Source organism: Balearica regulorum, chromosome 21, assembly GCF_011004875.1.
Source record: "Balearica regulorum gibbericeps isolate bBalReg1 chromosome 21, bBalReg1.pri, whole genome shotgun sequence".
Classification (NCBI taxonomy): Eukaryota; Metazoa; Chordata; class Aves; order Gruiformes; family Gruidae; genus Balearica; species Balearica regulorum.
The window spans coordinates 551,559-565,303 of NC_046204.1; the positions used below are offsets into that span (position 1 = coordinate 551,559).

The 13,745-nt window shown below is 58.2% G+C and overlaps 2 protein-coding genes across 3 annotated transcripts; one reads left to right on the forward strand and one right to left on the reverse strand.

Moving 5' to 3' along the window:
* Positions 1-2,004: 2,004 nt before the first annotated feature.
* Positions 2,005-4,775, reverse strand: PHF13 (PHD finger protein 13). The gene is made up of 4 exons (XM_075773114.1): positions 4,601-4,775; positions 4,057-4,158; positions 3,099-3,651; positions 2,005-2,688 (listed from the first exon to the last, which is right to left on the reverse strand). Exons 1-4 carry the CDS (start codon positions 4,637-4,639, stop codon positions 2,462-2,464), a joined length of 921 nt encoding a protein of 306 aa, XP_075629229.1. The 5' UTR covers positions 4,640-4,775; the 3' UTR covers positions 2,005-2,461.
* Positions 4,776-4,898: 123 nt separating this feature from the next.
* KLHL21 (kelch like family member 21) lies at positions 4,899-13,323 on the forward strand. 2 transcript variants are annotated; one of them, XM_075773110.1, is made up of 5 exons: positions 4,899-4,999; positions 5,795-6,874; positions 8,312-8,717; positions 10,427-10,499; positions 10,828-13,323. In XM_075773110.1, the coding sequence occupies exons 2-5, from the start codon at positions 5,842-5,844 to the stop codon at positions 11,119-11,121; spliced, it is 1,806 nt and encodes a 601-aa protein (XP_075629225.1). In that variant the 5' UTR covers positions 4,899-4,999; positions 5,795-5,841; the 3' UTR covers positions 11,122-13,323. The 2 variants fall into 2 exon arrangements, with proteins under 2 accessions (XP_075629225.1, XP_075629224.1); XM_075773109.1 differs by lacking the exon at positions 4,899-4,999 and adding an exon at positions 5,406-5,425.
* Positions 13,324-13,745: the final 422 nt, after the last annotated feature.

Below are 13,745 nucleotides of genomic sequence, written 5' to 3' on the forward strand. Positions count from 1 at the left end.
TTGCTGCCGCCTGGCACAGCTGCGTTACACACCAGTAAATCATGACAGCAGGCTCCTGGGTTTGGAATAAAACAAAATCATTGTTCACTTGTTTCACGTTTAAGAAAAAAACATGGTTCATTAAAACAGTTTTAATGAAAAAATAAAGTTCTGAATTAAACTATAATTATACATGGCTGAAAGTGATGAACTAAAAGAATGGAGATGTTACTTTTTTTTTCCTCTCTGCTGATATTGTAACGTGCTGGACTTGTCAGACACCATCTATTCGGATAAATCTGAAAAGGTAACAGAACAAGAGTCAGTCACATTGATTAGCATCGAACCTCTGTAAAAGGCAGTTCGCTTAGCGGTTTGCCATTTCTCCCCTAAAAGCTTCAGGAATGAGTTCCACCAAGGTCCAGTTGAATCACAGACGCGCTGTAAACACAGAGGCACTGACTTTCAGAGCAGGTCCAGCCCTCGTGCAGCTTGCGGCCGGGGTCTTCCAAAGCCTTTCTGTTTGCAGAGTGAAATGGCAGCATTTGGGAACTTTGGTTATTTTTCTGGCTGCAGAGAACAGTCAGGCAGCTGTTGGGGGCAAGTCTTTGGCAAACTCCTTGGTGGTTCCACGTACCTTCCAGAAGGCAGTACACCACTGTCGTGGTGCAAAGATGTTGCAGAAGTTGTTTTTCAGAACCTGGAGTCAGTTGTTGCAGCTTGGCAGGATGGGATTTTTATAAAGTGAGACTGAAGAACCGTTGCACGTCGTGCAGCTCCGTCACCCTGACCCGGGGCGGCAGACCTCCCACGCCCGTGGCCCTTGCAGCACACCCCCAGGGCACTGCGGCGCTGGACCGTCCGCCTGAAGCTGTGGCAGCCCTGTGTCAGTCGTCCGACGGAGGGCACCTGACTCCATGTACTGCAAAGAGCCCTGGTCGTCAGCAGGATGTGCCTCCCGATGAGCCCGCACTCAGAAGGCGGTGGTCCAACGTGGTGCATCTGCAGGACCGACGTGGACGCATTCCTACCAGCATGGCTAGTCTCACCTTGGCCTGGTACCAGCCAGTAACTCCTCTTCCCTCATGGCCTCACCGAACAGAGCACACATCATTCATCAGGCGTAACTTCAGAGAAACACCTTGAAACATAAGCCAAATTTGTGCGATACATACGGCTCGCTCTGTTGGGCCACTGAGGAGCAATGCCACCATCTCGGCAGCCTTGCGTACAAGCCTCGACTCCCCGACACGTTTCTCAACGGATTCCCCTTGGGCTGAGGCCCCAGGACGTCCCGTCGAGGGACTGCAGCGTCGGCAGGGGCCTGGCACTCTCCTGTCCTCCCCTGCACCAGATGGGTCTTCATTGCACTTCATTTTGCCAGCTGCATAGCCTGCGTTGGCTTTTATCCGTATAATTTGCAACCGATAGGTTAAAGACTCTGTTTTTTGGATTACAAATCCAGTCTCAAAAAACAAACAGTGAAACCAAAAGTCAGCTCAGCTGTAGTACTCGGATGGAAACGATCAAATCCCAGAGCAGACCTGCCAGGTTCTAAGTTTACTGTGGCCCCTTTTATAGTCCACGTTTGAATTCTGGGCTGAGAAGGGAGAGTCATCGTCGTCTTAAAACAGCACCGTAGAGTGTAACGAAGGGCCAGGAAACAGAGCGAATGGTATCCCCCCACACACACACTTGAGCCGATCATGCAAAACAAAGTCACAAAAAATCACCGTAAGAGGAGACCTTCTAGGAAGAAATCCAATGTGGTTTATCAATCAATCCCCAGCGCTGCCTGTCCAGAAAAGGGCTGCTCTCTTCCTTCAAATGTGCCAGCGCCTCGGCACAGGAAGAAGTCCTGTTTTCACTCAAACGATGCCAAATCACAGAACTCCCTTGCTGCCCGGGCCTGCCGAAGAGGCGGCAGATCGCGCAGAGGCCGGTACACATCGACGCTCGCTCCTACAGAGCCTTAGATATCAAAGATTGATACATATGGAAAAAACAGGCAGGTATAATATTACATTAAAATTAAAACACATGGCCATTTACTTCTCAGACTCTTCACACAGATTCCCTGTTCCTCCTCCTCTCTGGAAACTCCTCAGGAGGAGGAGTTTCCTAGCACAGAGAAGGTTTGCAGTTTCCCGATGGGATGAGAAAACATACGTGGCAAAGATACTATACATTCCCCAGACATCACCCAATCCATAGCTGTACCCAGCCAAAACCCCACGAACCCAGAGAGCTCGGTCTGTCCCTTGAGCTAATCAGAATCTGGCAGCGGTTTTGACCAGTCGGCCTCTTCCAGCCCCGGCTGCCCATGACGCGGCAATTCCTCGTCCCCGTTACCGCAGGCCGGGCGGGCAGCCCTTCAGCCTGAGCAGCAGCAGCAGTTCGGGGGAGCTCTCCCCAGCCTCCCGGCCGGCATCCACAGCTCGCCCGCCCGCCCAAGCAGCGCCCCAGCACGCCCCTCCCTGCCCTAGTCCAGAAAGCGCCTGCGCGAGCCCGTCCGGGAGCGGTTCGAACGGCGAATGTCAAACTTGGAGTCCCGGCACTTCTGGCATATGTAGACCTCTGGGACGTTGGACTTGCGGATTTTGGCGCAGGACAGGTGGATCCAGGTGTGGCACTCATTACACTCGATCATCGGCCGCCCGGCGAAAGGCTTCATGCAGAAGCAAGTGACTAGGTCCCACGAGTCATCATCTGCAAAGAGAGACGACAAAGCTACGTTTCTCACGGCTAGCGCCTCTCAGCTGCACCGGGAATTTACCCTCTAAATTTACGTGCTAAACAAATGACCTGGGCTTCAAAGATGGGCGTTTTGCTGACTTTTCCAGGTCTTAAGAGAAAGTAGTCTCCCAGCGGTACAAAAGAGGCCATGGGCCAGGAGAGGAGAACTGGCTGCTTCTATGAAGTTGCAGTTTTTCACTCGGTTTACTGCAAAAGCAGCCAAACAAGTCCCTCTTCCCCCCAAAAACCCAACCGCTGCTTAATTCTGCCCAGGCAGCATGCCTTTGCGTTACCCTCGTGCTACACGTAAGGTACCAAAGAGATCAGCAAGGGCACCGCCACTTCTGCCTGGCTAATCCTCTTCCGACAGCCAGGCCACCTACCCGAATCCACCATGATGTCCTCATCGTCGCCGATGCCGTCCTCATCCCGAAAGACCACCTGCTTGCCCTGCCGAATGACCGTTCGCTTGCCGATGCTCTGGATCTCCACTGTCTGCTCGGCCGTCACAGCAGGGTAGGAGACGCTGGAAGGCGTGTCAGAGTCCCACACCGAGCAGTGCTCAGTCGCAGACTGAGGGTCGCCCTCGGACGAGGGGCTCATGGGCGTCTCTACATAAGAGTCCTCTGCCTCCAGCTCTAACAGCTTCTCCTCGTAGTCCTCCTCTGCTGACACCTCCGTTTCCCTCCTCTTCAGCTTTTTCTTCTTCCTGATCTTATCAATTTGCTTTCGCTCCGGCAGGAAGTTGCCGGGTTTTGCCCGCTGGAACAGGGAACCGTACGGTTTCGCCCGTTTAAGCTGACTAAAGTTCTTTCTGTTCTTGGCGGGCAGGGAGACAGAAGAGGAGACGTCATTGAACCGGGGATCCCAGCTATCACTGTCAATCGTGCCCCCAGTGCTGTTGGGAGGGCTGGGGCTGTTCCTCAGCGGCGTTTCCTGAAAGACGTCGAGAAAGGGGATAAGAGCATTAACTCGGAGCCGACTGGCGCGCGGTGCTGAGACACTGCGCCATTTCCCCCGAGGCGCTGCCTCACACGGCCGATCTCGCCCAAGCGCGAGCTCCGGCTCTCCCCACGCGCTGCCCCGTACCCGGCGCTGCTGCAGGGATCTCTGGCCGGGCAGAGCCGCAGCCCGGAGCTGCCCCGGGAGGGCCGTGGGAGCGACTCGGGCTGTGTTCTCTGCTCAGCCCACCCCAAAGCTGCCACCCGTCCCACCGCTGCCGGAGTTCCCCCTTTTGTTCCAGGGACAGGGCGCGAAGGCAGCAGATTTCACACAAGGGCCCGGCAGACGCTGCTGCGGTCGCAGGCCCGGGAGGGTGCCCGGTGCCCGGTGCCCGCTCACCTCCTGCGGGTAGGGGATGTAGCCGGCGTAGGCCAGGACGAAGGTGCAGAACTTGTTGAAGTCTTCCACGGTGCGGTGCCGCCGGGAGGCGGGGGAGAAGTCCTGCGGGGGGAGGGAGGGGGTCAGCGGCGGGGCCGGGCAGGGCCGAGGGGGAGGTGCCGCCGCTCCCCGCAGCCGGGCCCCGCCCGCCGCCGCTCCCCGCGCCGCCCCACCCCCACCCCCCGCGGCGGCGGTCGCCGGGCAGCGCCGCCGCCGTCCCCCCCCCCCCCGCCCCGCAGCCCCCGCACCCCCGGTCTCGGTACCGGGCCCGCAGGCGGGCCGCCCCCCGCGGCAGGACACGGCGGGGCGCGCCGCCGCCATTCCTCGCCCCGGCCCTCCGCGCCCGGGCGGCACAAGATGGCCCCGGCCCCGCGGCGGGGCGGCGGGGAGCGGGCACCGGCGGCCGACCGGGCTGGGCCGAGCCGGACCGGGCCGAGCCGGGCCGGGGGAGACGCCCCCCCGCCTCCTCCCCTCCCCCCCACCCCCCCCAGGGGCCCCGGCTCACCTCCGGGGCGAACGGGGAGGCGCAGGAGTCGGAGTCCATGTCCCGGCGCGGGAGGCGGAGGCGGAGCCGTGGGCGGCGGCGGCGGCAGCGACCGGGCAGCGCCGACACCCGCGAACCGCTCGGTACCGGCGGGAGGCGGCGAAGGGGCGGCCGCCCGCGCGGGGGCCGCCGGGAACGGTAGTCCTCCCGCGCGGGGCGTGCCGGGAGCTGCAGTCCGCCCGCGCGGGGCGTGCCGGGAGCCGTAGTCCAGGCGGGGGCGCGGTCGCGGCCGGGGGCGGGGCGGCGGGCATGCGCAGTAGCGGCCGCGGGGGCCGCCGGGAGCGGCAGTCTGGGCAGGGCCGCTGGAGGGCGGGGCTGGGGCGGCGAGCGGAGCGGGGAGCGGTGAGCGTGGAGCGGGGAGCACGGGGGCCGGTTACCGGGGCGGCTGCGGCGTCCCGATAGGCCCCGGCGGGAGGGGTAGGGCCCTCGGTTTATCGCGGGGCAAGACCCGGCCGGGAGCGGCGGGGAGAGGCAGCGGCGGGCAGCGCGGCCGCCTCTCGCCGGTTTGTGAGCCGCGGCTCCGCTGGAAGCCCCCTCCGCCTCCCCCGCTCGCTCCCGGCAGCGCCGAGCCCGCCGCGCTCCTCAGCTGCCCTCCCCGGTGTGCTCGGGAGCGCGGCCCGCCCGCGCCGTGCGGCGTTCCGCGGAGCGTGACGTGGGACCGACGCGTCCAAAGCGGCTCGAAACGCCCCGAGTTCCGTGAAGAAGCGTTTCTTTCATTCCAGCGGCGTGCGGGGAGCGGGCAGCCGGGCAGGACGCCGCCCGTAACGCTCCGGAGCCTGGCCTTCGGTAACGGGCAGCGCCGGGAGGTGGGTGCCTCCGGGAGGAACCCCTCGCACCCGCTCCCCGGGCCGGGGCTGCTCCCGCGGGGTGCCCGGCGCTGAGGCGCGACGGCCGCGGAGCCACCGGGCCCACAGAGCTCCGCGAAGCCGCCTTCATCCCGGGGAACCTCGACACGGGCTGCTCACGAGTATAATTAGACCACGCAGGGACGGCGCTGGCAGTGCCAGCGCGTTATGCAACTGCCGCTCCTCCGTGACGGGGCAAGGAAGATATTTTTGAGAGCTGTTTAGTTTATCCCGCTTCCCGGCTAGAGGACGTTTTCCCTTGTGCTAACCCACCTTTTTCTTTCTTTTTTCCCTTTTCTCTGTTCCGCAGGCTGCTCTCGGGGTTGACGCAGCGTGTGCTCTTCCCACAGGCACGGCATGGCAGCCAGCGCAGGCAGCAACGGCAGCGGGACGGCGGCGGCGACGACAGGGGAGCCGGCGCACGCGGTGTCGCTGCTGCGGGGGCTGAGCGCGCTGCGAGCGGAGCGGAGCTTGCTGGACGTGACGGTGGTGGCAGGCGGCCGGGAGTTCGGGGCGCACCGCGCTGTTCTGGCCGCCGCCTCCGGCTACTTCCGCGCCATGTTCGGCGGGGCGCTGCGGGAGGCACGGGCCGAGCGGGTACGGCTGCACGGCGTGGAGCCCGAGTGCCTGGCACGCCTGCTCGACTTCGCCTACACCGGCCGGGTGGGCGGGCTGGGCCCCGACATCGCCGAGCGCCTGCTGCGCGCCGCCGACCTGCTGCAGTTCCCCGCCGTCAAGGAGGCCTGTGGCGCCTGGCTGGCGCGCCAGCTGGAGCCCGCCAACGCCCTGGACATGCAGGACTTCGCCGAGGCCTTCGCCTGCCCAGCGCTGGCAGCCGCCGCCCACCGCTTCGTCCTGCGGCACGTAGGCGAGCTGGGTGCCCAGCTGGAGCGGCTGCCGCTGCCGCGCCTCCTCTCCTACCTGCGGGATGATGGGCTCTGCGTCCCCAAGGAGGAGGCCGCCTTCCAGCTGGCGCTGCGCTGGGTGCGCGCCGACCCCGCCGCCCGTGCCCCGCTGCTGCCGCAGCTCCTGGCCCATGTCCGCCTGCCCTTCGTGCGCCGCTTCTATCTGCTGGCCCACGTGGAGGGCGAGCCACTGGTGGCCCGCTGCCCGCCCTGCCTGCGCCTCCTGCGTGAGGCCCGTGACTTCCAGGCTGCCCGACTCGACCGCCACGACCGGGGGCCCTGTGCCCGCATGCGCCCCCGGCCCTCCACTGGCCTCGCCGAGATTCTTGTCCTTGTCGGCGGTTGTGACCGCGACTGCGATGAGCTTGTCACTGTCGACTGCTACAACCCACGCACCGGACACTGGCGCTACCTGGCCGAGTTCCCCGAGCACCTGGGCGGGGGCTACAGCGTCGCCGCGCTCGGCAACGACATCTATGTCACCGGTAAGGCGCGTGGGGCGCAAAAGCGCCAGCGCTGAGGTTTCCGTTGAAAATACGCGGGTCCTAGCAGGGAGACTTGGTTTTTCTCGGGGTAGCAGAGAGCTGGAAGCTCTGCTCGGGCTCAGCGCAGCTGCAGCCTGAAGACAGACATAGGGACTCCCAGAGCGGGTGCTGGACTTAGCAGCTGGTCTCAGTCCGGGAGGTATTTTGTCATGACTGATGCTCCTGAGCACGTGGGCAGAAGTCACAGATTTTGCACAGGTGGAACTTTCTAACCGCTCGCTCCAGGGGACAGGAGTGACTGGGGAGGGTTTTGAATTTCTGGCTGCAAAGACTGGTTTGGGTTCAGAGCCCTGTGAATCACAAGCCAAGCGCGTGCTGGAGGCAGAGGCGCGTCAGAAAGCCCCGGGTTCCTCAGCCAGGCAGCACCCATGAGTCACGGTGCCTTCCCCCAGGATCCTGCCTGCTTGCAGTCCGCTGGGGCTATAATTACCTCTGTCAAGGTGACACGGATGTGTAAATTGGGCTGTTCATCTGCCTGTAGATGTCTCCTGTGAACTACAGCCCCGCAGCTGGCGCGGCAGCCCTGCGGCAGCTGTAGCAAACCAAGGCCTGAGAAAGCAGGTGCTGCAGAACAGCTTGCTCTGGGTGTGCGGGGCATGCTGACAAAGATTTGAAGGGCAGGGCAAGTGCAGGTGAACAGAAAACCGCTTGTTCTCTAGTCATAAGTAGAAAACAAGGCTCTGCTTCGAAGGCAGGGTTGTAAAAACGATGGGCTAGCACACAGCTTATTGGTATGGATGCCTTGACGTCCCATGGGAGCTTTCCAGAGCAATCCCAGGCTGGTATGGGGGTGCCGATGCTGCTGGGAGCCCCGTCCTTCAGCAAGGCCGCTGCTGGTGGGGACCTTGGGTCATTCTGCTTAGCGTCAGCATTGTAGCGTGGGCAGCAGGGAGGGTTGGAAGGTTTCTGTGCTGGCAGCAGGAACGCTGCCTTGGCAGCCTGGCGCTGGTGAGTGTCAGTCTCCGCTATGTCACAGCAGCTTCTGGATAGCGAAGGAGCGGGGGTTGCAGAATGGGGAAGAAAATGGTTATTTGGAAGGGTGGAGGTAGTCAAACCTGGGAGACTTGTTTTAAATGAGTTGTGGCTGAATACAGACTAGGAATGGCATGGGAGAAATCCTTCCCGGCTTGCTGGGAAATAAAAAAGTGCAAAACTTCTGTTAAAATCCTGGCGGTGCAGGCTACTGTGGTCCCCCAGTACTGAAATATTTTCACGATACACGGCCCTGGGAAGCAGAACAGTGCGGGGGTATGGCAAAGGTGTTAGCTGGAAGACAGAACAAAGATCCTGGTGCCGAGCCCAGCCCTCTCCCCCATTGCCCTGCAGTACTTTCCCTTGTGAAACCAGGCTGTGAAATGTGGCTGTGCTGTGCTGCAGGGGGATCGGATGGCTCGAGGCTGTACGACTGCGTCTGGAGGTACAACTCCAGCGTGAACGAGTGGACAGAGGTGTCTCCCATGCTGAAAGCCAGAGAATATCACAGCTCCACGGTCCTGGACGGGCTGCTGTATGTGATCGCCTCCGACAGCACAGAGCGCTACGACCACTCGGTGGACAGCTGGGAGGCTCTGCAGCCCATGCTGTACCCCATGGACAACTGCTCCACCACCTCCTGCCGCGGCAAGCTGTTCGCCATAGGCTCCCTCGCTGGCAAGGAGTCCATGGTTATGCAGTGCTACGACCCCGACAGCGACCTCTGGTCCCTGGTGAACTGTGGCCACCTGCCTCCCTGGTCCTTCGCCCCAAAGACCGTCACTCTAAACGGCCTCATGTACTTCATCAGGTGAGTAGCGGGGAGCTGTCACCCCCCTGCCTGTGTCCTCGCTGGGCAAGGCCAGGCTGTCCCCGGGGAGGTCTGCGGGTCTTGCGGGTGCTCGCAGGAGAGCGCAGTGCTGGGAAAGGATGGCGGTGCTTCCTCTGGTGCTGCAGGTGGGTCTGCAAACTGCCACACCGCTTTCCTTTCCTTCTGCTGTGCCGAGACCTCAAAGAACTACGCTTCAAATCGTGTCCGAATGTCTGAATCTAAACGCGCGGGCTGGGGAATAGCCAGGTATAAATCTGTCTGAAGTGAGCAGCGCTGCTTGGAAATAGACTTCTCGGTTTTCTTGGCTTCTGGTCCAACCCCCCCCCTTGTTGCTATAAATAAGTGAGTAAGCTCCAAGAAAACGGTCAAGTGTAGCGCAGGAGAGGACGTCCTCCGTCTCAGCAGAGATAAGAGGACTGAAGACGAAGTGATTGGTCACTATTTTTAAGCGCCTTTCCAAATTGGGACTTCATTACCCGTCTGAAGCTGTCCTGGTGGCGCAAATACTTCGGTTATCCGCTTAATTAAAAATAAACTGAAAGGCACGCTAGGGCTGAAGCATTTCATCTTGTTGTGTCGACTTTGAGCAAACATAGACTTCTGTGATGGCCTCCAGATGCTTTTCAGTTTTTAATCTCCTCTTGGCTTTGCATAACGCAGCATTTTCTGCCCCAGACCTTTTATTTGAGTCGTTTGGGTTTAGCCAAGTGCGTTGGTTCCTGGCAGTTGTTTGCAGGTAGCAGCTTGAGTGGTTTGAATTTCAGTCAGTCCTGGCAGGGGGGGCCTGCCTATTCGGCTACGCGTCACAAGCCAATTCTGTAGGTTTTCCTTTTTCTTACCTGTTTTAAAATACTGATGATTGACACTTCAGGATTTCTGATCGCTCAGGCATCTGCAGGAGTTAAGGAGGAGATTAGCGGGGTCAGGTTTTCTCCCCTTGTTTCACGTGCTGCACTGCATAAAGCTGAGAGAGAATCTTTGGAGGACAGAGGAATAGGTGAGGCATAAAAGTCGCAAACTCGTTTTTTGGTTAGTTTTAATAGCTCAGACTAAAGCTTCTGACTGATTGTCCCCTCCAGTGGGACTAGTTTTAGAACTATAAATACGGCACGGCCTTTGGCCACATCCTCTTTGGAGCTCCCTGTGACAGGATGGGATGTCCTGGCCTGACCATCCCCAGTGCCTGGACCTGCCCGGTGAGAGCTCTGCCCTCGTTCCCCTTCCCGTCCATCGGGCTTTTCGGCCTCACACTTGGAAGTCTCTGACTCGCTTGCTGCCGTTATCCATAGTTAAAGTGTGCAGATGGGTCTGTGAACTGCAGGCTTGCAGAAGGTTAGTCTGTGAACATGCCTGCCATAGACACAGACATCATAAAAAAGACTGGATTTGAGAAAGCCCCCAGGATTATGCAGCGATTTCTGACCCAGCAGTGGCATAGCTGCGCTGTGGACTGCGAGCGGGCTTGTGGGTCAGAGCAGCTCACCCGGTCTCTGGTCGTCTTGTCTGCCTTCCCTCCTAGGCAGTGTCCCAAAACTCAGACTTTGTACAGGAACCCTATGCTCTCCGATACGTGCAGCAGGACTGGAGCAGAAGTGCTCATGGCAGCATTTTGGGCTGTTGAACTGGGGGCTTCACAAGGCAGGAGATTTTTGGGAGGCAAAAGAGTAATTTTGTGTTCCCTCCTGCAGAGACGACTCGGCTGAAGTGGATGTTTATAATCCAGCAAAGAATGAATGGGATAAAATCCCTGCCATGCTTCAGGTAGGACGCTTACCAACCTACTGCATGCCTGTCTCCGTTAAAAACTGGCTTAATTAACCTTTGGAAAACAAAGTGCTCTTTAGGTTATAACCCTGTGCACATGGAGAACATTTAAGTGTATCACAGTGACCTGAAAGAAAACAATCCCAGACTGTGATTGCATAGCTGAGTGAAGCCACAAAAGTGTCTCCTCCCAGTGCCTGGGCAGCGCCGGTTCCGAGCTGGAGCAATGGGCGCTGAGCCCCAGCCAAGCGACACCTTTAACATCTCTCTAATTGGGCAAAGCCCTCCTTTCTCATGGCCCTGTGTATTTATCTGTCAATTGTAGGTTCACGTTGGGGGGAGCGTGGCCGTGCTTGGCGGGAAGCTCTATGTCTCTGGTGGCTATGACAGCACGTTTGAGCTCTCGGACGTCCTGGAAGCCTACGATCCTGAGACGCGAACGTGGAGCGTGGTGGGCCGACTCCCCGAGCCCATCTTCTGGCACGGCAGCGTCAGCATATTCCGGCAGTTCATGCCAGAAACCACGCAGGATGATGACAGCATCACGCTGGACAACTCCATCAACTTGAACAGGCAGCACCAAAACCTTCACAACCAGAACCTTAACGAGCTTCGTTAGCAGGGGAAGGCGCTGTCCCTCTGGCTGGACACGAGTTCGTTATCCAGAACCAGTGTTGCTTTGAGAGAAGGCAGAGGCAAACCGGTGCTTGGCCACAAAAACGTACTGATCGTAGAGGGAACGAAAACTCTGAACGTTTGATGTGCCATTGTGGAGCCACAGCCGGCAGATAGCGAGGCCTCCACTGCAGCATCCCTCTGTGGGAGAAGGCGCCGTGCCGCGCGCAGAGGAGACCCGAGAGGTGAACTCTGAGGAAAGCGATCGCGTTGAACGTCACCGCAGCGTTGCAGCTTATGGCTTCTGGTCAGACGCTTTCACTGGGAGCTCCTTCACCTTGTAATGCTTCATTTGCCACCAAACTCCTTTCTTTGGTTTCTTTCTCGGGAGGGGTCTGGTAGGGCACTGGTCTGGAACCCCACCTCCGGTCGGTGCCTCAGAGGAAGACCAACCTTCTGTGCGTGTCTTCCTCTGCATGGTTGGGGGGAAGAGGCCTTCTCACGAGGTGAACGTGAGAACACGGCCCTTCCTGCCCTGTTGCTGTGCTCCTCAGTTCCCGTTCGTGCCTTCAGAAAGAACAGATGTCCTGTAGCAGGGATCTCGCCGAGGCTGGCCATGAAGCTTTGCCTTTCCCTTTGAACCGCGGCTCTTCCTGTCTTTGGTGGAGTTTCTTAAGTTGCAGCATTAAACTTTTGCAGGTATTTGCCTTCCCGGCTTGGCAGTAGTGGGGCTGACCTAGGCAGAAAAAAACGCTTCTTGTGGTGAGGGCTGTTTGCTGTCGGTTCTCCCGTGCCAAGCTCTCGGATGGCGCGCTGGGCTGGGCAGGGCAGGGAGGCGAGTTTTCCTTTCTTCGCCATTTTGAAGGAGCTAAGTCAGTGCTGTACCGTTTCATTAAAAAAACCCCAAACTTGCCGGGAAAGGTGAGCGCGGCTTCCTGGGGAGATTCACCGCAGGCTTGCAGAGTTTGATGGCGGTGTTCAGGTACCATGATGCAGGATGGCTTGTGAAGGAACCCGCCGGACCTTTGGAGGGGTTTACTGCCTGTCGCACCTCCAGTTTGCTGGAGCTCTTTGAGATTCGGGCAATCGGAAAACACCACTGAGGTGTTTTGGCAAAAGTGTAGGTGTTAGAGTGTTGCGCATTGAAAGGTAGTTATTTTAGGGTTGGGGTTTTTTTCTTCTTTTTGTTTGAGGTTTGCTGATGTTTTTGACCTGGAAAGATTTGCCTTTACACTCACCCAAGTCACCTAGCTAGCTTGGGCTGTTTCCTCCAGCTACCTTACCTGAAGAGAAGCTGTGCGCAGTTTACTTGTGGTATGTTTCTTGAACAAGCCAGCAGCTAAAACTGGGGTACAGCTCACCCAAAAACCAGTGTCGCGGCTTTGGGAAAACCATAGTGTAACAAGGTCCAAAGCGTTGCCTGGCTGCGTTCACTTGTTCCAACTTTTGTTTTTAACCAGTAGGAAAAAGCTTTGGACTTAAACTTAATTGAGGTGGAAAGGCCATGTACTCGAGTAGTGTCTGAGCCCCCTCTCTGCAACATCAGCATCTTCACAGCTTTAAAAACATCTGTTTTGCCTTGAATGCCATTTGGTGCCAAGCTCCTCCGCTGTGGAACTTGGGAAAGCTGCTCACAAATCTGGGCTGTTCTCCAAGGCCAAAACTTTGACGGTGCCTTGAATGCGTCGGCGGAGGGGCCTTGCCCCGCTGCGGCAGCCCCTCGGTTTAAATCCACCCCCGCCTTGGCATGGGGGGGACACGCCGGGGCCAGCAATTCGGGGTGGCTCCTTCCCCTCTGGGGGTAACAGCCACGTCCCACCACGCCACCCCGTGAGGATGAAGCAGCCTGTCCCTGCGGTGCCGTGTTGTGCTCGGGGAGAGGCAGCGTGCGCTGTGCAGCTGAACTTGCGTTGCAGACCGAAGTATTTCTGCCGAACTATAAATAGCGTGCATGCTGCGTCTCATACCGAAACGCTCGCTGCTGGACCTGCCCCCCCCCGCCCCCCCCAAATTCCCCAACCAGCTGAACAGTTACAGATCTGTATTTATTTTTTGTAAAATTCATTGTCTGAATCTTCAAGTACAGTTTAAATACCATCCTTTGAAACAAAGGCATTTTACATTTGCAGATAATGTATTTTTATTCTCCTAGTTTGTTTTCAAATTTACTTGCAGCAGTTAAGTTAAATAAAACGTGTTACCTAAATCTCTGTCGTCTTTGAGGGGAGGAGTGCCGGAGTAAGTTTTACTATGACATTTCTCGTTCTAGACCCAAGGTGCGTTTAAACCGGAGACTTTCTGCCTTCTGGGTGAGTAAAGGGAAAGGGGGGGCGAGCACGGCTGCAATTTCGGGGCATATTCCCCCACCCTGGGAATACTCAGGCACCGGGTCCCAATGTCACAGCCACCCTGGGTCACGTTGTTTCAGACAAATACAAATCCCGCACCTGAAACCAGGAGTTTGGAGCATTGTCCAACTCCCTGAGGTGGTGCAGTTCAAGTCAAGCCACAGCTAAATTACCCCAAAGATGAGCAGATGCAGGCCATGTCCTGCCCTTGATGCAGTAAGGAAACAGTAATAAGGATCAGAAGCTCGACAAAACAAAGTAGAAATAAGGCACAAATGTA

Coding starts and splice junctions, on each gene's coding strand:
- PHF13 (XM_075773114.1), bottom strand. CDS start 4,639: ATGGACTCCGACTCCTGCGCCTCCCCGTTCGCCCCGGAG. Junction 4,159..4,600: donor CCTCCCCGTTCGCCCCGGAG/GTGAGCCGGGGC, acceptor CTCCCCCCGCAG/GACTTCTCCCCCGCCTCCCG. Junction 3,652..4,056: donor ACATCCCCTACCCGCAGGAG/GTGAGCGGGCAC, acceptor GACGTCTTTCAG/GAAACGCCGCTGAGGAACAG.
- KLHL21 (XM_075773110.1), top strand. CDS start 5,842: ATGGCAGCCAGCGCAGGCAGCAACGGCAGCGGGACGGCGGCGGCGACG. Junction 6,875..8,311: donor CAACGACATCTATGTCACCG/GTAAGGCGCGTG, acceptor GCTGTGCTGCAG/GGGGATCGGATGGCTCGAGG. Junction 10,500..10,827: donor AAATCCCTGCCATGCTTCAG/GTAGGACGCTTA, acceptor TGTCAATTGTAG/GTTCACGTTGGGGGGAGCGT.